The 25,000-nt window shown below is 43.1% G+C and overlaps 1 protein-coding gene across 1 annotated transcript in view; it reads right to left on the minus strand.

Annotated features, from left to right (window-relative positions):
* cdk14 (cyclin dependent kinase 14) overlaps positions 1-25,000 on the minus strand; it is a gene marked incomplete at both ends in the record, with an annotated part of 130,183 nt that overhangs the window by 69,145 nt on the left and 36,038 nt on the right. The window contains 2 exons of the mRNA XM_083661173.1: positions 15,906-15,968; positions 22,824-22,918. Of these exons, the coding sequence (XP_083517299.1) occupies positions 15,906-15,968; positions 22,824-22,918 (158 nt within the window). The remainder of the gene's footprint in view (positions 1-15,905; positions 15,969-22,823; positions 22,919-25,000) is intronic.

Below are 25,000 nucleotides of genomic sequence, written 5' to 3' on the forward strand. Positions count from 1 at the left end.
GCCAAGGACGAGTATGTTCGTCATTGGTTTAGTAACGTAGAGTGCCAAGGACGAGTATGTTCGTCAATTGCGTTTTTTGACGGTGGGATGTGGATCAAAGTTAAGTTAAGTTAAGTTATCCTTTATTTATCCCCTTGGGGAAATTCATCCTCTGCATTTGACCCATCCTCTACTAGGAACCTTCCTAGAACTAGGAGCAGATCTAACTAAAGCCAGATCCATCTCCTGTGAAAGTATGGTGGATGTTGAATGTGTAAAAGCTATTTTAGGGACCCATTAGGTGGCGACAGTGCTCTCCAGATTAGAGAAAGGCGAGGAAAAAAGAGAGAAGAAGTCATGGGGAAACGGAAATCGCATCGATATGCATGAAGCATAACGTTAGCTGTGCCTGTGAACAGCAGTCAATCTGCTGACACAATTGAGCCCCATCCGTGTCCGCTGCGATAGCCCCTCCATATGATTTAGTTGCCGACACCAGCAGCTTTCTGAAAAGTTACATTATTCTCAGCTGGGAGCCGGCGACAGGCTGTGAAAAAGCGGGGTGCAGCGGACTTTTCAGTGCAGAGCAAACGCACTCGCAGCAGAGCCCCAGAGACACTCCCACGGAGGAGGAGGAGGAGGGGGGTGCGGCACGCAGGGCACTACAGCATACAACCATTGACAGTAAACACAGACCCAGGCAGCAGCAGGCTCGATGCACAGAGACAGGCAAACAAGCTAGACTATGCTATCTGATGCCCACCAGCAGTAAATCAAGACCAGCAAGAAGGTGTAGGGTCTGTGCACGCAGGGGTTGCAGCTAAAAAATATTATTTGGCCAAACAAAATTCCTTTGTTTTCACTGTTTTATTGAAGGAAATTATTTTTGAGGTGTCATTACATCAGAAAATATTAGCTTCAGAGTCAATGATGTGCTTGAAATGCTTCCTTTCACAAAAGGCTGAATATCTCAGATTCTAAATTGAAATGTGTCTTTTTGCTCAAAACAACCTATCTTCTCCGGCTCATAACTGAAGAACGGAAAATGGTATCAATAAACTTTTTTTTGCAGATGATAGAAGAGAGTCTGATCGTTCTTTGTGCGTGTTCGGTGTTTACATAGTAATATCACACAATATTCTGTGGGCCTCGAGAAATCACTGAAAACGCTCTGAAACTCTGGCACTGGGAGCGTCCGTTCTCCAAAAGTGGCTGGCACTCAATGAGTTAAGGACATTTTGTGTAAATATCAATATTTCTTTGACTATCTCTGCCTATATCCACACCGCTGCAGTCGAGTCGTGACTGTTTTCCATACTGTATGAAACTAAAATGGGAGTTCAGCTCACAAAGTGGGGAAGAAACCTACAGTATCCATCATCAAAGCAGGTTATGACTTCATTTTGACCTGAATAATGACTGTCAATAAATATGGACGTCATGACAGCTCCATGGAACTGGATAGGGTATCGAAAATGGCCGCCCGTATACAGTCAATGATCTGAACAGGCGTGAACTGCAAGAGCCAATTACAATTAGCGCAATAAAGCCCCATCAAAGACCGTCTTCGCCGCACGTACGCACAGTCGCACACACACACACACACACACACACACACACACACACACACACACACACACACACACACACACACACATACATCAATAGTGACCCATCACTTCCTTCACTTGGACTACTGACTAGTGATCAGTAGGGCTGGGCAATATAATCGATACGGCAATATATCGCGATATTTTATTTCCCGATACTGTATCGATACTTGGACGCCAAGTATCGCGATATTTAAAAAAAAAAGGCCTCTGCATCTGGTGATTCCCACCCCTAATCGATACTGTATGGATATTTCCCATATCGATGCGTTCAGTAACACTCAACACTCAGTAGTTTTGACTAAATTTGTCCACTAACTTATCAGTATAAAGTGATGTACATATTATTACACTACCTGGGTGGTACACAGTGTGTTGTATCTTTAGCTCTATTATTTAATTTTGAGTCAATTCTGTAGAATATCGCAATATATCGCAATATGTATCGCATCGCAATATATCGTGACCCAAGTATCGTGATACGTATCGTATCGTGAGATCCTTGCCAATACCCAGCCCTAGTGATCAAACAGATAGCTGCCATGACGCCACCCATCTGATCGCACACCTCTATTCCTCCCAGTGACCACTTCATTGGCAGGTTAGGGGGCAAATCTGTACTAGAGAAGCTATTCACTAAAGATATGTGATGTCTCTATATGTGTTCATGTCTTTATATCCATCGTACAGTCATTGATTTTTGCAATGGTGTCATGATGGATTGTTAATCCTCTTATATCACATCTGTATCAAACTTTAGTGATGTGTAATGTTATTATGGTCAAAAGGAATACAAAGGTAAATGAAAAACAAAAGAAAAATAAAAAGTCATGGTTTGTGCACAGTGACGGGATTTGAAAAGCCAGTGTTTCTCACAGAATATTGTGCTATTTTCTGCAATATCGAATATCATATAGTGTAATTTTGAAGAGATAAAATACATTTAAAAAAAGTGTGAGGGGAAAAAAGAAGAGAAATGTGATGACAGTTGATACGTCTTATGATGCCCTCTGCGCAGTGCGCACTTCACTTTCCTCAAATAGTATTTATGCAAATAGGAGTTCCAAGATGAAGCAAAAGGAAAACCATGAAAGAAGAAAATGCTCAACCATGAGATGTTGGCAGCACGACAGCATTGCAAAATTAAAATTGTGGATATCACCCAAGCCCAGCTCTTCACAATGCTATATTGTGCTCAAAATTGTCAAATCAGTACACCGATATATAAGGCTGATGTTGGCTTTCTAAAGAACAGCAGGTATCAACTAGTCAGTGTCATCCACCTAAGATGTGATGGCATGATATGATATGACACAGTTTGTTGGATAACATATTGATTGTAGCACCGATTATTCATATTTCACTCATTTTCTCTGGGAAGCCCTTAACCTGAACTAATTCTAATGAGACATTTGGGTCAGATTTCACACACAAGTATGCGTTTTATCGGCTTTTAAAAATCCATATCGGTGGAACCCAGATATTTACCCAGATTCGGGCGTAACTTTAAATGTTCGGATTTCAAGCCTCTGAGATTTGGCAGTATTTCCGTTTCCCCGCACACGTCAATCAACAAATAACGAGCAGTGTTACATTCCCTGATCTTCGACTCCACCGCTCCCTTCTGATTTCTCTCCTACACTATCGTCCCGGCCAATTAGGCAGCTCGAAGCACTGTGGCATCCAATCAGGCAGCTCGAAGCACTGTGGCATCCAATCAGGCGGCTCGAAGCAGCATGACATCCAATCAGGGATCGAGCCTCATCTGGCATCTGGAGTCACCGGGTCAACAGTTGACTATTCCTCAGCTGGGCTTGGCGAGAGGCGTACAGTGGGAAATGTGTGTTTTTCTCCATCTCATGTATATCAAACGCACGTGTAAAAAGCGCCTGCCTTGTTAAGAGTACGACCGCACGAAACATGACAACCTGCTTGAAAAAGCCTTTTTTTAAATATTGAAAACAACAGTATTTGCATAATACTATTTGAGGGCAGAATAACAGTTATTGACTGTTTTGACAATTTGTTTTGTTCTCAAGTCGGACTGATTGTGAGTTAAATTATGACGCATCAATAATTAAACAGATTTGAACTCACTTCAAATGAAAAGGGAAAAGCTGTATGTTTGATTGACAGACACACGCTCTGTGGAACTCCCCTCTCGTCTTTGTTAGTCAGAGTAACAGCAGCTCAACACGGTCGGTCAGCAGTGGTCATTTGGCTCACTGACAGATCCGACATCTGCTGGTAGACAAGCTCACCCAACTATGATAAGTGACTATGAGCGGTCCATCTGGCTGAAGGTGTTGAGAGGAACCCTGTGGTTGAAGGCGTGACCGCACCCATTAACCAGCGGACGAATCAGCTGGAGAGGCTGAGCGAGGGAAAAACAGTGATACAGACATCCAGAGAGACAATCAAAGAGGTAGGGCTGTGAATCTTCACTGGCCTCACGATTCGATTACGATTCAGAGGGCTACGATTCGATTCGATTACGATTATCGATGCATCTCGATGCATCTTAAATCGATGCATCACTTTTTTCCCCCCAATACATGATTTATTTTTTCTCACTTTCTTTTTTCTCAACTGTGTGGCTACTTTTAAAATAAAAGTGCATTTGGAATTGCATTGTATTATGATCCATAATTAAAATAAACCAATGCATGTACTTCCATTATATATTATTCGATTATAAAAGAAAAAAAAAATCTTTTTAATAATCGATTTTTGACATTTGTGAATCGATGGAGAATCGTGCACGTCCGCATCGCGATGCATCTTATAATCGATTATTTTTGACACCCCTACAAAGAGGACAGAGGAGGAAAGGAAAGGATACAGATATCCAGAGAGACAATCAAAGAGGACAGAGGAAAGGAAAGGATACAGATATCCAGAGAGACAATCAAAGTGTGCAGTCTGCACCAAAGTCAAATTTTTACCGCAAGGAAACTATGGCTGTGGTGGATCTGTGGACGTACGAGTAGCCTAAATCCATACAAAATATGTCTGTCTCTGAACTGCCAGTGTTTGGGCTTGGCCTCTTTTTTCCTTTTGTCAGCGAGCTTCCCTAAACCTGAATGTGGAGTGACAACAACTGGACGTTTGAGCCATTTATCTATGCCGGATGATGCTACTGTAGCTAGTTGGTTTAACATGTATCTATGCTGGATAATGCTACTGTAGCTAGTTGGTTTAACATGTATCTATGCTGGATGCTACTGTAGCTAGTTGGTTTAACATGTATCTATGCTGGATAATGCTACTGTAGCTAGTTGGTTTAACATGTATCTATGCTGGATGCTACTGTAGCTAGTTGGTTTAACATGTATCTATGCTGGATGCTACTGTAGCTAGTTGGTTTAACATGTATCTATGCTGGATGCTACTGTAGCTAGTTGGTTTAACATGTATCTATGCTGGATGCTACTGTAGCTAGTTGGTTTAACATGTATATATGCTGGATGCTACTGTAGCTAGTTGGTTTAACATGTATCTATGCTGGATGCTACTGTAGCTAGTTGGTTTAACATGTATCTATGCTGGATAATGCTACTGTAGCTAGTTGGTTTAACATGTATCTATGCTGGATGCTACTGTAGCTAGTTGGTTTAACATGTATCTATGCTGGATGATGCTACTGTAGCTAGCTGGTTTAACATGTATCTATGCTGGATGCTACTGTAGCTAGTTGGTTTAACATGTATCTATGCTGGATGCTACTGTAGCTAGCTGGTTTAACATGTATCTATGCTGGATGCTACTGTAGCTAGTTGGTTTGCACGGTTTGACATGTGTGAACATGACCACTTCACAGAGTAGTGTAAGATTACACCTGCTGGAAATAAATCCCCAATCTTTCCAAGTACCCCCTACAAGCTGCTCAAATACCCCTAGGTACACGTACCCCTGGTTGGGGGGCTTCGACGGCCCTATGCGGGTTGGCACGGTGCTCCCCCCATCTTTTCTTTGGTTTGCTCCAACCTCCACTCTGCCTTTGCTTATTCTGGTCTTGTTTGACATGTTTGCTTTATAATAAATCTACTTTTCCTTGAATTTCCTGGTTGCGTCCTTTTATGTTGCGGAGCCTCAACGAGCCTTTTGTTGGGGCCGTAACATAATTAGTAATTATGGAATTGGAAAACCCTTACAAGAGATTTGAAATCCTGTGCGTGTAAGTCTTTGTAATCATAACACATGATTGGTTTTTGCTCCCTAATTGGTTCCTAACTGGTCTGTGATGGTATTTGATGGAGCGTTAGCATAATGTATCACCTGATGAGCGAGTGACCCGACTGCGTGAACAGCGATCCATCATCGGCACACAAATCAACACGTCACCATCATCCCCCCCTAACGACAAAGTCGTTATCGCCATCAAGGCCCTGGATCAAGATAAGCGTTATGAAAAGCCGGAGAGAGGCGTGCGTCGGATCGGCTTGGTATTATCTATCAGTGAAATGAAGTCGAGCCGAGCTCCTTTGTCTCACGTCCCCATTCGTTCTGCAGCCAAGAATGAGGCAATGCATCAAAACGACAGCAGCAGTGCAGCACGCCGCGGTTCATACGCAAGTGTGACTATGACAAAAACAAAGTAAAGCAAACACAGAGTGCAGGAGAAAAAGACATGAAAGATGTCTATTGAATAAAACCAACTGTCGGATTCCACTGACAGCGTCCGTGCCGCGTTTTCCGGTTTCATCTGCATCCTCCACAACGCGGCTTCAAACCATAGATCACCTAAAATAATATGGACAGAGTCAGCGTGACGTCACCCAGCGGGTTTTGGACTCCCGTTTTGAAGCCTAGCGTGGCCCGGCGCCATCTTGGGGGTCCTTCCGCAGCGCAGAGACGAGGGGGGTTTCCCACAGCCGCAGCTCCGCCTGCTATTGGTCCGTGATTGACAAGCTGTGCGATCACTGGACAGGCGACCTGTCAATCACGCCCCAAAACGTTGGGCCCTATTCTCCCACAGGCCTTCGGCGCAAAAACTGGCCTTAAATGCAAAAAAACGTGCCTTGCGCCTGCCTCGGGAAGATAGCAACATGGCTTTACGCCCCGAAATGCGCTTTACGCAAAATAGGCGTGGCGCAGTGGTAGAATAGGCCAGAATGGGCGTTTCGGCCTTAAATACCGGCCTAATGATAACTTCCCTCCTGGAGTTAATTTTGAAAACCAGGCTTATTGCGCCGCGGATATTCCAGGAACAGCTTCTGCTCTGCTGATCTCAGTTTGTCCCCCTCTCTCCCTCTCTCTCTCTCTCTCACTCCCTTGCTCAGACAGGCTGTTGCATCATCCTACCTGTGCAGTGAAGGCGAGAGAAAACGAGATCATTCTGGCCAAACAAATGTTCACTGCCTGGCTTCCCTGCCACAGCCACACATGTGAAATCTCCCAGCATGCATTGGGCTAATACATTTCGATAATAAATAGCATCCAAATTAGCCTAAATAGATAGAAAGGTAGATAGAAATAGATGGAAATAATGTGTAATGTTACCACAACATGCAATTGTAGAACATTTCAATATTGGACAAAATAAAATTGCCAAATGAAAACACAACCCTATGTGAAACATATATGTCATCCTGGGCCTATATATATCCCTCGTAGATTTAACGTGATTTAGATAAGTGACAGCGTAACGCGGTTCTACTGTCATGTGCTATACTGTGATGTCTGCTCCAATCACCATGTTTAGAGAGACCATCTGACTCCTCTATCATCACAGAGGCGAGGAGAATTCTGTCGTACACATATGGGACCTTTAACTCATAAGCTGTCTCAGCACAAAGCCGATGCCACAGACGATGCTAGCCCTATCTGGTACACTCTGATGATAGTCCTTAGAGGCCAGCAGCACAGGAGTGGAGGGTGATGTGCTGTGTTGATCCAGCCCATTAAGGACAAGGTGGTACAGATGCTTTGTGGAACAGATAAGCGCTCTCTCTCTGCACGCTGGCTGGCAGATGGCAGCCCTTTATCGCTCCATTTAACACTCCTTTATTCGATCTCTCCCTCACTGACTTCACAACTTTTACCGCCTTTCAGCAAAACCCTACTTTGGAGATTTCTCTACGAGTTCTAATGTTGATTTCAGCCTTGCTGTGATGCTCTGATACACATACATTATTATCGTCGCTGTTGTGCTTTTTTCACTTTTTTACTTTTTGTCATAAATCAGTGCCATTGGTCACCCTTCACGTCTCTGTGTGGTTTTTAACAAATGCAACCAATTGAAAAGCATTAAAACGAGCTTGTGAGTAAATCTCGTAACGCCATTCGCCCTCAATCGGTCAGTCAAACCTCGAAATTCGTCCCCTACCTCCGTGTGTACCCCCCACGCAGGACAATAAACCCGGAAAAGTCACGCGGCAGACGTGCTGTGTATTTCTCATATCGTTTTGACTAATCCTGGCTTCCTCTGACGTTAATATATCAATCAAATGTTTTCCAGTTATTCCTAGGCTGCAAACTTGTTTTAACATGCAAATCGGAGTGTTTTCGGACGAGAATAAAGTAACGTTAACGCTACGTTATGTCAGACTATTTCTCACCCCATGCGAAAGCCCCCGCCTCGGCCATGAGAGGCGAGGGGCAATGCTGTTGCTGCTGCGCGCGCCCCCGCGGCCCGGAGCTTGGGGCTCGTGCATGAGCATGCGACTCTCTCCCGCCTGACTGGCCGGGAGAGAGTGCTTCCAAGTCGGACTGATAATATAAACAACATAATTTGAGCTTATCCAGGTAAGATATTAATAAAGTAATGACACATTCAGCGGGAAACTAACTATAATTAAGACATGTGCCAACTTTGACGACGTTTGGTTCAGTATTTTAAGAGCAAACAGGTTTTTTTAACTTCCTGAAAAGTTGCTGTTTTGGAGTTTCGAGGTCCTGGAACGACAGCGACGTTATGTAACATAGAGCACAGCTACTGTATTGTATCCACTTTTTTTTGGTAACATGTTTTTTCTCTCTCTCAAATCAGTCAGTCTTCATGCCAAAGTGCCGGTAAGCTGAAATGGTGTTTTACGTATGAACATTGCATTACCCGCAGATTCCAGCGGGGGAACGTCAGCGTTGCCGGAGCTGGTTGCAGGCGCTTTAGTGAACGCCTTCCTGAAACGTCCAAGAAGCCGCTGTCCACTCTGCTCCACTAAAAATACACCACCAGTCTATTTTTACCACGTGCGCCAGCATGCTGGTCAACAGATGGCTTTTTGGGGGAGTCAGTCAGTCATTCGTTCATTCATTCATTCATTCATTCAGTCAGTCAGTCATTGTCACGGAAAGGACACTTATTTCAGGGTCGCTTGGTGAGATCGCCTCTCGTTTCCCCGAGGGGGTGGTGTTTCAAATTCGTGTTGCTTAAATGTTCACCCCCGCCCACTTGCAGCGTTGCCTGAACTACAACGAGCGCACCCACACACACACACACACACACACACACACACACACACATGCAAGTGAAGTGATGTTTATTCATATATTAGCTACAGATTATTAGTTGTAGAATTAGGTGATGAACTGACGTTTTAATCATTGTGTTAAACCCCATTGATATTGTGATTTATTCAATCTTTTTATTACATAACTCTATGAATCTTGGTGATTAATCATGATGTATTTTATCTGTGGAAATCTGTGATAGAAGCTTACGGACTTTAAGCCTTCAATTAACTGTACAATCTACATTATATCATTATGAGACTGATATGATAATTTGGTTTGGTGTCTAAATAAGCCGTAACCGGGGCAATGATATCACTGTAACAGACTGTTCAGTGTGTATGCGAGGCTCGTAGAACAGGAAGTGTGGGGAAGATAAGTGAAGCTTATGTTGTTGAAGACGAGTGTACTAGCGTTAGCTGTCTGAGAATAAATGTAAAAGCGTGTTATTTGGTATGGAAACCTCACTTCAATTATGAGAGACCGGTCGGTAAGGTTTAACAAGGCACTTTATTTAGCAAGTGGCGTGCATGGCAAGTACTTTGGCGTATGACTCCATTGTAAGATGGCGCTCCTCTTTAGGCGAGAGGGCGCCATCTATTTGGGCTAGAGAGAATCCCCCAAAAGGAGGACTGACGTCATGCCTGACGTCATGAACTGAGGACAACTGACGTCATGCCTGACGTCACGCTAGGGCTTGACTGACGTCACGGGCTGATCAGGTAATACAGATATGACGACCTCTCTCTCAGCTTGAAATAACGTTACAGCCTGACTCTCTCGTTTATTGTTTTATTAACAAAGTGTAAGTAATAGGCGGACCCGGACACCCGGCTACATCACTATAGCCCTTTTCAGACAAGTCATAAGAAAGGAGGAGATACTGTCGTATGTAAATACTGTGAATAGGTGCACAGCTACAACACGACGACGACATCAAGACTCTATGACTTGAACAGTGTTCATTCGGATAAATTGGCTGCCTCCTCTTCCTCAAACCTGGAGCAACCCAGTGAACCCACCATCAGCTCAGCGAGGAAGAGTTGCGACCGGTTGCGACGCATGGCGAGCAGAAAAAATGAGCCAATCGATCTGCGGGGTTATAGAAAAAGACATGATGCCTATCTGTGATTCGGGGCAACACAACAACAATCACTTGAACAATGTAAGTTCGGATAAATTGCCTGGATCCTAGTCTCACCTGGACTGGAGCTGAGCAACTCGGCATCTGCAACGCACTGTGAGCAGGAAAAAAACTAACAATCTGCGGTAAGTGCGCCCCTGTTGGACATAGGCAGCGGCTGCGGCGCGGATTCTGGGCAAATGTTGACAAATGTCTAAAAGTTATGCCTCTACGTTTTTATATGTATGTTTCTTTCAATGCTGTGAGAAATATACAATATGTTGCTGCTGTATAAATAAATGTTTTATTGAGGAAAAAACGCATTTGGTATTGTTTTTGAAAATTTTGTATTTTTAATTACAATTACTTGATTGATTTATCGTTAACGTTACCAATGATCGATTCTGGAATTTGTGGAAAATGTGCCTCCCTAGTCTGAGCCTGTGTGTTTGTCTTGTTCGTGTATTATTATTGTTCTATAAAGATTGAAAAAAAATATTGGAAAGAAAGAGAAGAAAAAGTAATGTTTTATTATCAACCACAATGATTAGAATCAGAATCAGAATCGCTTTTATTGCCACAGTATGCAAGTTAAATACGAGGAATTTGTCTTAGTGTCTGTATGCAGCGTAGCGGTCACATCAATATACAGGGATAAGAAGTAGGAAGATAACTAACGGCAATCGCAAGGTTGCAAGTGCAATCAAATCCAATCAAATCGAGTCAATATATACAATATGTACATGAGTGGTGAAGTGTTCTGTGGATGATAAATATGAATTTACGTTGGATTTACATGAGATTTACAGACTGAGTTAAATAGACGTTAAATAGGCAGTGGATTGACATGAATTAACACACTAATATACCCATACCTGAGGATCGGAGGGAAACAACAACATGATTATCAGGCACTCGCCCCACCGGGAGCACAGCGGGAGAAAGAGTTAAAAATAGGGCGACTTCCTGGAGTGTCGGCAGGATGTGTGTCACATTATCAAAAGCAAAAGAGATTGCTGATTTGTTCTGCTGTTAGGCTCAGTATTGGGTTCTATGCTTCAATTTATACCATCGCAAACTTGCTTCTGGATAGAGTTAGACTTAACCCCTTGTTTGTTGTTATGTTGTTAGTTGATGCCACGCCAGATCTCAAATTGGATCAATTGTGATAACATGATGTTGTCATATATTCTGCTCTTTTGGAAAAAGTATAACTTGGCAACAACAAAACCGTGCTTCTAATGGAAATGATGATGTGTCTATGACGCAAATATGTTTTATTTTCATTTACAGGTGCAGCCACTTTTTAGGAGCTACACTTTAGATAATACTTTCCTCTCTCTTGAGAAAGTGGAAACTTGCAGTGAGCCAGACCTCCGGACATTCTGATCACCACGCGTTTACACCTCGCATTAACATGTGTTTTTCCTTATCCACATAACTGATCCAGATACAGGTCACATTTAACAACCGAGAGGAAATGGGGTGTGAGAGCCTCTGAGAAACTCACTGGTCGATACATTACATTCCCCACCAAACATTTTGACATGTTGATACAATGTTGAAAACGTGTAAATATAGCAGCAAAATGAACGTTGATACTAGGGCTGTGAATCTTCACTGGCCTCACGATTTGATTCGATTACGATTCAGAGGGCTACGATTCGATTCGATTACGATTGAAGATGCATCTCGATGCATCTTCAATCGATGCATCACTTTTTTCCCCAATACCTGATTTATTTTTTCTCACTGTGTGGCTACTTTTAAAATAAAAGTGCATTTGGAATTGCATTGTATTATGATCCAAATAAATAACTGCATGTACTTCCATTATATTTTATTCGATTATTAAAAATAAAAATAATAATAATAATAATAATCGATTTTTGACATTTGTGAATCGATGCAGAATCGTGCACGTCCGCATCGCGATGCATCTTCTAATCGATTATTTTTGACAGCCCTAGTTGAGACAGTGTCAGTAGTCATTCCAGAGCTGCTAGCTGCAGTTTCTAAAATCGGAACCTAGCTAACCACCTGATCTCACTTTCAAAACATTTTCCAACGCTGCTTTGATATGACTTCTACCATGCATTGTTTTTGTTTTGTTGGGTTTTGATATTGAACTTGGCATGTCGCCCTCCATCAAAAGCTTGCTGGGATGAGCTCTCCTTGACATTAGCGTTGTAAACCACATTGATGACTGATGCGGTAACCTTGTAATGTAATTGTAAAAGCAGATGTTTGTCCTGCAGACATGGTTTGCTGTGGGCGTCAAGTTTCCCATTGATCCGTTGAGATGTATTTGGGAGATGGCCATTCAGCTGACTGCATATAACCTAATAAGCAGAGCACTTCACTGGCAGCGTGGATGAGGTCATACTCACTTGTGCTCAAATGGCCTTTTTCTCAGCGGCCATTTTGTGTCTAAAAGGCAGGGTAAGCACAGGTGCAGCCAAAACATTAAGGAGGGGCCCCAGCACCGGAAAACACTTAAACGGATCGGAAGTTGGAAACCCTCATTAACGTGTTGGTTGCACCTGCGTTTACGCTGCCTTTTCGACACAAAATGGCTGCTGCGAAAAAGGTCATCGTACGGAAAGGTAACAGTGCCGCACAAACTGATCGTTTACAATAAAGTTTCTCTCTCACACACACACACACACACACACAGTTCTCTGGTCCTTGACCAATAATGATATTAGCAGTGACCATCTGAGTGTCTCTGAGCACTAATAGATCTTATGTCCCCTGGTTAGTAAAGTGGAGGATGGTTGAGCAGCTCCACTTCCCTCTCTACTGAAGGCAATTAAACAGTCGCAACAGAACAAATAATGTCTCTGATTTGATTGGACAGTTCTGTGGACGGGAGTTGGCGTTGGCCAATCCTGGCGTGTTCCCGCCCCAAATCGAGTGTGTCCTGGCGCTACATGAGTGGGCTTCCGCAGAGAACAGAGGAACAGGCTGCCTACGCGCGTACTGCTGTTTGAAAGCCGAGGCAAATGTGCCGCCTGCCGGCTGGGAATGTCCGAGGGTCCGGGCTAAGACCCGTGGAACGACATTAACGTTATTCCTGGAATGCGAGTTTAACGAACCAGTTACATGTCCTATGCATTCTACATTAAATGAAGACATTACCGTTTCTTTTATTTTGTATGTTACATACTTATTAGTCTCTTAGAACAGACGAGTTGGCTTCCGCAATTTTCAAATGCTTCCGCCATACCGTCTGTACTTCGTGGGGGAGAATCATGCACCAACCGGAATGGGAAGCAGAAAGGCGGGTCTTCCGCTCATTAGTCCAATCAGAATCCAATATGCCGCATTCGCGTGTCGTGATTGGTCGGATTCCGTAGAACTTCCTTCCAGTCTGAGGGTTTTTTTCCCAACTTCCTTGTGCATGTTCTGAGGGTGTAACGTACAGACTGTATATAGCTGCATTCACCGGATGTAGATGATACAGTCTGTTTTAAGAGACTACATACTTATTGGCCAAGTATATTAACATTTATGGGCTTAGAAAAGTCTGCCCATGTAGGCACTAGGCGGCCATCTTGCCTGCAGACTTTTCTCCTCGAAATGAAGATTGATTGACAGTTGCCATGTTGTGATATGATTGGTTTAAATGGGGTAGAAATTGGATAGTCCTTCATTACGTCAGCATACTGTAGATTACCGTTTTGAATGAAATCCTGAAAAATGAACTTTTGGTGTGAAAAAGTGTGAAAAACGAAATAATTTTCGATTTTTGTGAATTTCTTTGCATACATTATTAGATAGGTGCACTGAATACCCAGGTATGTGGAACTAAAACAAAACAAAAAAATGCTTTGCGTTCGTCTTTAAGAGAAGGAAGAAACTACACATTCTTTCCTATTTTCAACCCAATGTGAGTTCAAGTGTTCAACTGTGAATTCAACTCCCATGTTTCCATTACATAAGCGAGGCTGCTGACTGCATGTCTCTCTCTCCACCATGTTACCGTTAGGCCACACCACTCTAACGTTATCTCAACAGCCCAGGCCACACAAAGCTAATGTTATCCCTCAGTCATTCTGTCTGTTTGCTGCCAGCTAGTTGGATTCAACACAGGATGAGTCAGGATTTGTAACGTTATTTCTTTTGTACCGTTCAATATTGCCGTGATGGCGCTTCAGTCGCCTGGCTGCCTCTGTGCTGTAGTAGTTTGTGACGGCCCTCCTCCCCCTCTGCCTGTTTGTGGCTGATACTTCAAATCAGGCAGAGTGGGGCAGGTCATTAGCCCAACTTTCCTCACCTGGGAAGCAGGCTATTTAATCTTCTGACTAACCTGTTTTTGGGGTTTATTTTTGGTTATTTAGATAAAGCCACCTATTTCTGAAGAAAATGGTGAAAACGACATACCCAAACTCAAATGCTTACTGTGGCTGAACCGCTAGGGTTACAGACAACTGCCTGACCTTTTCTGAAAGGTAAGACTTTGAAGTTTCTGTTCCAAGTGTCAGAATGACTCTATGTGTTACTGACCCTGAGTAACACCAGCTCAAACACAGTGGTTGACTCTCGCCTAGAATAAAAAACACTTTTAGAGTGTAAACAGTTACATGTGGTTGTTGTATTTATGGCTAGAAACCCAATGGAGACATAGCCACAGGCCTTACCACATCCCAACTCAAAGGAGATGAAAAAATACCAAAACATGAGTATTTGGGAGTGGTTTTTGTAGGGAGATACCTAGGCGGATTTCCAAAAAGCCATTTGAAAAAGCCAAATAATCTGAAATGTTGTCTTTGTCTTTGTACAAAGACGGCTATAACTTCCGCTGTGTTGATCTGATCCGAAAAAGGAAGACATGGTTCGATGCGCAAGATTCAGACGATTAATTTGATATGTAGCATGAACAGCATTGTTCAGAATTAACCACCTAATTCATCACGTTAATAACAGATGAACAGCAAAAAATCAGAAACGTTACGGTGCAATGCAAGAGGTTAAATAAACTAGTGCAGTGCCCGATCCCCCATGCACCACCCCGTGGGCGCTTCTCCCCCGCACACACACTGCACTCTGTCAGGTCCCCCTAAGCACAAGTTTGAAGTCGATCCGACAAACGGTTCTCGAGATACGCGAAGGACAGACATACAGACAGTCCTGGAATGAGTCCAAATTGCATGAAATGCGGCACCGCACTCCATCGGGGTCCGAGCAGCGCACTCCCCAAGTTTGAAGTCAATGGAACAAATGTTTCTTGAGATAAACTGCTTTTTGTGTTGCCAGTAGGTGGCGCGGGAAATTGCAAGATTTGCAAGAAACTCAGCGCCGCACTACTTCGAGTTCCCAGGAGCACACTCCCCAAGTTTGAAGTAAATCGGATGAACGGTTCTCAAGATAAACCACTTTTTGTGTTGCCAGTAGGTGGCGCTGGCATCCCCAGAGAGGTAGCATCTCAAATCAGCATGGCGACTGCCATACAAAAACCACACCTATGATCAGCCCACTTTCTGAAAATGTTAACTTTCACGTGTTCATGAAATGAACATGTCAGGTTAACTTTCACATGTTCATAACATGAACATGTCAGGTTAACGTTTGGAAACTAGAACAATTTGCAAAGATTATAAGAAGGTTTTGGTTACAGGATGAATAAAAGAAACGTCACCGCACTCCAAGAAGAGAATGCCCTGTCATGAGTTGGGAATTGAAATTGGCGTGCAATTATTTTCACAAAATGTTGCAGGACCAGACTGGCCAAACTGTACCTTCACGTTGTCCGGATGGAGACCGCCAGGGTGCTTGTCCATGTACTGACACAGGTCAGTATGCTGTGGAGTCAAAGAGGGAAACAACAATGTCATAGTCATATTTTCTAGGTTTTGGCCTGATAATTGATACAAATGAATACAATATATATTTCATGAATAGCCTATCGGAATATTTTCCGCAGGATCAAATATCTCCCCAGCAGGGCTCGAGACTGCGACCATTGTTTTAGAGTGTTAGGGGTAAACATTTCACGGAGTGGCATAGGTGCGAGTGCAGGATGATCCTCTGATGTGATGCAGCCTGCCTGTATGGAGGAGGAGGAGGATGATAAACCCACGAGGAAGGCTTGATGTCATAACTCAAGTGAGAAGTAGGGTCATTTTCCCATTGACTTCCATGCAATTGGACTTCTATTGCAGCCAGTGGCCATGCTGACCATTAGAAAGAATGCAGGTTTAAAGGAACAGTTCACCCAAAAATGAAAATTCTGTCATTATCTATCTACTTGCCCCTGTGCCGGTGGAAGGTCGGGTGAGGTTTTTTAGTCGACACGTAATCCTGGCGTAATCCAAGTCTCCAGAAGCCGCGAGATGCCAAATCTACGGTTACGCCAGATGAGCAGTATGGCGTTTTTTTGTTTTTCCCCTGGACCACTTCAATGGTTTAAAACAGGGGGGTGTCTCAACTTTTTTGAATGGGGGCCAGATTACATCATGTGAAAATGCCGGGGGGCCACGAGTGCTTCTCACATCATATGGGTTATGAATCAAATCCCCCAAAAAATCACATACAAATGTACTCGAAAGATTTAGTTTACCATCTGAAAACATTAGTTCTGCATGTGCTGTTTCTACTTGGTGCTTGTACAAACTGTATGATAGTGCTGTCATCGTTAGGTGAAGGGAAAAAATGCAAATTGAACTTGCTTGATTAACCAATACTGTGTGGAGGGTAGGGCATTCACGACTAGTGAATTTTACTAGTCGACTAGTCGTCCCTAAAGGTAGTCGACTAGTCTTTAAGAAAGAACATGAGGTACACGACATACATGGACTATCATATCCCATATCCCATATCCCCCACAAAGAACATCAAAACACAACAAAACAAAACAAGAAAACTGCATAAGATACACAATAATCCAAGAACAAACAAGACTATTGGACAAATAACCAAACAAAAACAATACATTCAGCTCCTATCCTGATAAGCCTAATGACACTGGGGTAAAAAGTTCTTAAAGTCAAACTCTGTATGTGGTTGCCATATTTTGGGGATGTCTAAGAATCTGCCTTTGCTCTTGTAGTAAATGTTATCCAACGTATGGTAGCTTGAGAGTTCATTCCAACAGTGAACTACAGCTGGGGGATTGGATGCTTTCCAATTTAAAGCTATGCATTTCCTAGCTGCCAACAGGGCAAGATCTATGTATTTACTTTGAATGCATTGTTTTTGTTTGGTTGTTTGTCCAATAGTCTTGTTTGTTCTTGGATTATTGTGTATCTTATGCAGTTTTCTTGTTTTGTTTTGTTGTGTTTTGATGTTCTTTGTGGGGGATATGGGATATGATAGTCCATGTATGTCGTGTAAATACCTCATGTTCTTTCTTAACACATTGAGTGCCAGCCGTTTTTTCAATGCTGTAGGTAAGTTGTGCCAGGTTTTTTTTTGAGGATTCTGGCTCATTTTACAAGAGCCAAGGATTCTTTTCTGTTAACTCATTCACCGCCAATGACGTCTTTGACGTGTTATCAGCAATGGCCTTCCCCGCCAAGGACGTGTTTGACGTGTTTTTGTTTTTATTGGTGCAGCGCCTGCAGCAAACACTTGCCCAGCCTGTCACACAGACACAGGTCCCTGCCTTCAAAGGGTAGCCGACAGCACGCGATCAAACACATACCGCAGCTGTTGTTTTGAAATCTAGCAAGAGGAAAAGCAGAGAACGGGTAACGCTTCCTTGTGCAGACAGGAGAAACGCAATTGAAACGCCCTCGGCACGAGCTGGAGTCGCCTTCCTCTGTGCCAGCCAGGAGAAAACGGGAGAAAGTAATCAAGAGATGTGTTTGATCATCGGAGGAATGAGGAAATGATCGATCAGTTTGCGAGGGCGGTGAGGACGTGTTGAATAGCCGAGGGGAAAACGGGAACGATCAAATAGCAGAGTTGATAGGGAGACGGGTGTACCAGAACAAATCAAAAATAAACACAGGAACAGCTAGGCAGCAGCGGGCAGAAGGCACTCACAGCAGCCCGCTGTCCTTCTCAAGAGCTCTTCAGTTATGAAATCGCTGGGCTGCGTGCCCTCCAGTGTTGCTCCTGGCCAATCCCAGCGCCACAGGGCGTGGTTATTGCTTATCCTATGTTGGGTTAGAAATCTAAAAGGGGGATCGTGTGTGTGTGTGTGTGTGTGTGTGTGTGTGTGTGTGTGTGTGTGTGTGTGTGTGTGTGTGTGTGTGTGTGTCTGTCTGTCTGTCTGTCTGTCTGTCGGTGTGTCTGTCTGTCTGTCTGTCTGTCTGTCTGTCTGTCTGCACACTCACACCGAGTAAACTGTATTGTTGAATGTAAAAAAAAAGCACTTCATGTGTGTATATATATATATATATATATATATTTTTTTTTTTGTCATTTGTGTCCTAACGAATAATATTTACATGTCTGATGTCAATACAGTTCAAAATAAAAGAATTGAGAGTGAGTTATGCCTGAGATTGTGCCCTTTTACAAAAATGCTTTTTTCTCCCTTTTCTCTTCCCAGACAGGCTTTTTTGATGAACATGGGGTGTATAAAAAGGGTTATAAGTAGAGTACAGAACATGCTAAAAGCTAACTTTCTTTTTGGGGGTGAAAGTAGAGACTTAGATCTTCATTTCGAGGTATTGGACATCACTGTAGTCCTAGTACAGAATTTACTGTGGGTCTTGAAAGATGACCAAACATTATGGAAATACTTGGCCTGTGCCAAAAATGCCAGTCAGATATTGGCAGTGAATGAGTTAAGACTTCGTGAACACCAATCATCTAAAAAGAACTAATAGAATGTGTGCTTTCTCTGTCTAAAAGAGTTAGTTTGTAGAGTTAGTAGTTATGTAGATATTAGCCGTTGAGTACAGCATGGTTTCAGAGATTTTCAGAGAGTTTTGAGATAAATGGATTTTTAGAACCACCTCACGTGCCTGTGATTATGGGTGCCCTTGGGCAAGTCTGTATACTGTATTGTGTGTGTGTGTGTGTGTGTGTGTGTGTGTGTGTGTGTGTGTGTGTGTGTGTGTCTCCAAACTCCTCCCTCCGTCTGTGCTGCTGCTGCTGGCTCCTGCTGGCGCTCTCGGGCAGTTTGGATTACTGTAAAACGGGCTCGTTCGTTTCTTGAGGTGTCGGCTGAGAGCTTTGAAGAAGCTTTTGCGATTCTGGTCTTATTTATGCGCAAAGGTACTCGAGGGTGTGTGTGTGCGCGCGCGTGTGTGTGTGTGTGTGTGTGTGTGTGTGTGTGTGTGTGTGTGTGTGTGTGTGTGTGAAATCGAAAGAGTTTTCGCCCAGCTATTTCCTTGAAAATTAGAATGGCTTTCTCCCGCGGACCCGTGGCTGTTTTTTGCTCGGCTTTCTCTCTGTCTGGAGGGCACTGTCGCCACTTAGTGGTCGGTAAAATAGATTATACACATTCTCTTCCTCCAATAGTGGTATAGGAGACGTAAAAGGGGTTGATCGATGTCCCACCGTCAAAAAAAAAAAATGTTTATGTAAGCCGAGATATCTCGTCCTTGGCACTCAACGGTTGGATTATGTAAGCCGAGATATCTCGTCCATGGCACTCAACGTGTTAAAGATAAAAAAAAAAAAAAAAAAAAAAAAAAACGACTAGTCAACTACTAAGCACAGTGTCGACTAGTGGTTTGCCATAGTGGAGGGCCACATATAGTATATTTTGAGAGACGAGACGAGGGCCACTTAAAATCAGCCGGACTTTGTGGACATGCCTGGTTTAAGAGAATGCTGTAACTGTTGCCCTGGAAAACTCCAGAACTGATTCAATTTTCATTTCTGGATGACCTGTTCCTTTAAGACACTGCCGCATTGGATTCATTTTTCACGGACGGAGCTCTCGCTTGGATGATATCTCTAATAGTATTCGCCATGTGAAGCTGAGACCAACAGTATTAAGTACAGTAGGAAACTTGTCTCTCCCATATGGGGGAGGGGGGGGGGGGGTTGGGGTCACACGTTTACAATCACCGACTGCTGCTCGCACCCCCAGTCTCTCCTTTCCTGAATAATTCACACAGCTGCTCAAACCCGGCCTGTCTTCTCTCTCTCTCCCTCTCTTTTATTTAGTCTCTCCATTCTCTTCTCCCCCTCGGCCGTTCGTTCACTCTCTCCCTGTGTCAGTCATCGTTAGCGACGAAAGGGGAGGCGGTGAAATGAATTGATTTGGCTCACTCTGTATGTAAAGGAGCCCAGGCTGACGTTACAGGCTCTAACACAAGACGATGGATCAGCATGAAACCAGAATCCATTTCCGTCAAATAAACACTCTTTGCATGTTACATATTCATACATGGAACAAGGGAGAGCGTCCTCTTATTCAAAGGCTTGTGAATTTGAAAAATATCCACATCAAGATGCGATATGGCATTCTTAATGCATATTCATCACTTGTCTGAAATAGAAATTGACTGATGGCTTGTTGAATAGTACAGATATTTTTGGACAGAAACTGCCTGACGAATAGGGGTGTCAAAAATAATCGATTATAAGATGCATCGCGATGCGGACGTGCACGATTCTGCATCGATTAACAAATATCAAAAATCGATTATTATTATTTTTATTTTATTTTTTATTTTATTTTTATAATCAAATAAAATAGAATGTAAGTACATGCAGTTGTTTATTTTAATTATGGATCATAATACAATGGAATTCCAAATGCACATTTATATTATTTTAAAAGTAGCCACACAGTGAGAAAAAAGAAAGTGAGAAAAAATAAATCATGTATTGCGGAAAAAGTGATGCATCGATTTAAGATGCATCGTGATGCATCGTTTAATCGAATCGAATCGAATCGTTGACAGATGAATCGTAATCGAATCGAATCGTGAGGCCAGTGAAGATTCACAGCCCTACTGACGAAGACCAGAGGTTGAAACGCGTTGCGTCTCTTGTGCCCTTGTCCTTCTCTGAAGATGTACTTTGTATTAACTGATTAAGTATACCTGTACATTACTTCTTCTTAAATTCTTCTATAAGCATCAAGAAGCTCCCTCTTTCTTATATCTAATGACTTGAAGGTTCAAAGCAAAAACCTGGACGTGATGTTTGAAGCTATGGTTGAGCTTTTCTACAGACTTCGGTTGCTCCCGATCCTGTCGGTCCTCATTTTAACACACATGGACTGACTTAGTGATGAGACCTTGGAGAGAACCAGCCATTGCAGAGTTGGCGCCAAGTAGGATTTACCATGCGGAAGCTGAGGCGAACAGTATTTCCTAGTAGTATTTTTACCATCTGAAGGATCTTTCCGATGAATGCGGCAATAAAAGAACCCGTACTGCTGTAGCTGTCCACAGCATCTGACAGGACAGTTGTGGAAACCTACTAAAACAGTGTGCGTCCAATAAAAATGGCCGCCTGCCGGCCTCCAGCTCTGGGCATAAACAGACATGCCAATGGTGGGTGGTTATGGCTGCCATCCTATGGCACCAAGCTCAGGCTGGAAAAAGCCACGCTGGAGTCTTGTTTTAACCGACATTCTTAAACTGACCAATAAACAAAGAGTCTTGTTTTAACAGCCATTCTTAAACTGACCGATAAACAAGAAGAGCGCGTCAATCAACGCATCCGGAGCTCATGTTTCTGCAGAGGATTAAGAACTGAAACCTCAATAACAGAGCAGACGCCGAGGTCAGAGGTCAGATCAATCAAAACTGGGAACACACATGAACGCCAACCTCCTCTCCGTTTATTAAAAACTGCGGTGTCTTTTTCCTTTTGAGCGAAGACTAAAAATAGATTGCGGAGCTAATTTCAGACTTATACAGTCGGCCCACACAGACGAGGTCAGAGGTCACTCACCACATAGTCAAAGACCAGAGTCAGGGTTTTCCTTGGTGTTGGATGATGTCATGGAGCGCGCAGAAATCTCCATAACTTTTTCCTTGCAGTCTACTTTCCCATATTTCATTTGATACTATTTAACACCGCGACTGTAAAGTACAGTAACCGTTTTCACTGTTGCATTCTGTATCATAATACTCTACCGTGAGCGAACACTAAAAATAGATTGCGGAGCTAATTTCAGACTTATTCACTTATTTATGTTCAGACCTTACAGTGGGCCAAATTCTTCCGGGGTCCTGTTAACACTTCCGGCGGTCACGGCGCAAAATAAGAGAGTTGTTTTTGGAGCGGACAGTGCAGGGGGTAAAATAAAGAACGTAGCCTACTACTTTGAGCTCGGTACACAGCACGCAAGCGAGTATCCACTGTTAGCCAGGTCAGATAACGTTATCGACGACAATGACGAGCACTTTCTTTCTAAAACATACCTGGACTCCAACAAAGAAAGCTTCAGATGATTTTCTCTCCTCCGAGCGCTCGAGCCACTTACGTCAATAAGACCCGCAGACGTTAACGTAATTCCCTGGAATGCGAGACTTAACGAGCCAGTTACATGGCGTTGCATTCTTAGACATTGCCGTTTGCTTTTATTCGGTATGTTACATACAATTGGCTAAATGATTAGTTCATTCAGAGTTAGATGATATTGGAGCAGCCAGCCATTTTATTTTATTTTATTTTTAGCCGGAAGTTTTGACACGACCGCACAACCGGGTCAAATGGGCGTGGCTACATAAGGTGAATACAGCTCCGCCCACACAGGGCCTGAGTGGGAGCAGACGAGGTCAGAGGTCACTCACCACATACTCAAAGACCAGGGTCAGGGTTTCCTTGGTGTGGATGATGTCATGGAGCAGCACGATGTTGGAGTGTTTCAGGCCCTTCAGGAGCGAGGCTGCAGAGACACACAGGGAGAGAAAGAGGAGGTATATGAGGGGCAGCACATTGATGAATTGTTCAAGATCCCCCCCGAAGTCAGGTTTTGAGATGTATATAAAATACTGTACTTTGAATAATAATTTATGTCGGAAGGTTTTTCCCCACAAAAAAAGGTTAATTATCTTGTTGAAATCCTTACTTTCCCTCCTTCTGCCTCATTAAAAATCCCAAAAGCAACCAATCAGGGTTAGAAGATCTAGAACACTAGATACGCTAGATTCCTAGCTCGCCCACTGCACGGGCTCGCAGACGCAGCTCAGCCGCTGCGCATCCTCAAAGCATTGAATATTGCAATATATTGCGATTCTTATTTTTTCAACTGCAAATGATGTCCCCAAAGGAAAACTTTGTCAACATCTGGTTTATATAAGAACAATTTTCCAGTCTGTACAACTGACTTCAACCATTTTATTGCAGCAACATTGTCAAGTAGACAGACCAACAACTTTCATAAAGTCATGTCATAGTTGCATGCACCTGACAAACTGAACTGTTTGTTACAGTCTACTTACAGTCCTCCACTGGATGTGTGTGTGGACTACTGTACTTAGGTAGTTTTTGAACAATGCAACTTCACTTCACTTGCACAAAACATCTTGTGCAGCCCATTCAGTAACTGGGGAATTTGTAAATTACTGTTATGACAAAACTGTTACTGTTAAAACAAAATGAAAATATGCTACCGTTTGTTTACTGCTGGCCTTGGAACTAAGGTTTATAGCAGCCCGGTGGCCTGGCATGGCCTGCAAAATAATTTTTTTGCAATATCGATACTTGGCCTCCAAATATCGATACAATATCGTCAGGCAAAATATCGCGATACTATGGTGTATCGATTTTTCCCCCCACCCCTAGTGACCATCACATCATCGAGTGCTCGAGTGACATCACTGACGATGTCATAGACATTGTGACATCATCAGTGACATCAAAATCGTCACAAATCTCACAATGTGGGACAACAGACAAAACAGACAGAACCCACTTACTCCCTTTTATATAAAGAGATAAAGTAACTAGCCAATCACAGGATACAAACAAGGGCTTTAACTGCTGAATACTGGACACGGATTGGCTGCAGTATTCGTGATGTCACGAATCATGCTGGTTGAAAATCGCCCTTTCAGTGAGCTCAGAGAAACCTTCCACTTTCAGCAGATGATGGTGAAAACAGCCTTCTAGTGTGAAACTCTGCACAGACATCATTCAGCACAGTGAAGCTCAGACCTCCAACTGAAGGAACAAGAAGAAGAACATATGTTTGTCTTTAGGGCTTCTTTAAACTTCAGTTATTTCATTTACAAGATATAGAATGTAGAAGAATGACTGTTTGATCATAGACTCTACAATTAGCCATGGAATTCTGGACCAAATCATATCTAACAACTAGAACGATCGACATGCATGTCTGTCCAGACTTTGACGTTTGAGCCAAATGTGAAGACATTTTGTCAAGGTGTTACTGAGATATGGCGTTACCGAGCTCAAAAATTGGCGTTCGTGGGGTCACAGTGACCTTGACCACCAAAATGTAATCAGTTCATCCTTGAGGCCAAGCGGGCGTTTGAGGCAAATTAGATGAAATTCTGTCAAGGCATTCATGAGATATCACGTTAACGAGCTTGAAAATGGCTTTCGTGAGGTCACAGTGACCTTGACCTTAGTCCTTTGACCCTCAAAATGTATTTCGTTCATCATTGAGTCCCAAGTCGACGTTTGAGCCAAATTGGAAGAAATTCCGTCAAGGCCTTCCTGAGATATCGCGTTAAAAGTGCTTGGAAATGGGGTTCCTGAGGTCACAGTGACCTTGAACTTTGACCTTTAACCACCTAAATCGAATCAGGAAAATTGGATGAAATTCCGTCAAGGTATTCCTGAGATATCGTGTTAATGAACTGTCACACTGACCTTGAAATTTGACCTTTGACCCCATAGAAATTTAGGCGCCTCCGGCCTGGCTAGGGCCGTCGGAGGCCGAATAAAAATATTCCCAGCTTTGCGTGAGAACATCTCCTCAGATGGAGGGGCCTGAGAGGTC

This window comes from Poromitra crassiceps (genome assembly GCF_964638095.1).
Source record: "Poromitra crassiceps genome assembly, chromosome: 26".
NCBI classification, from domain to species: Eukaryota; Metazoa; Chordata; class Actinopteri; order Beryciformes; family Melamphaidae; genus Poromitra; species Poromitra crassiceps.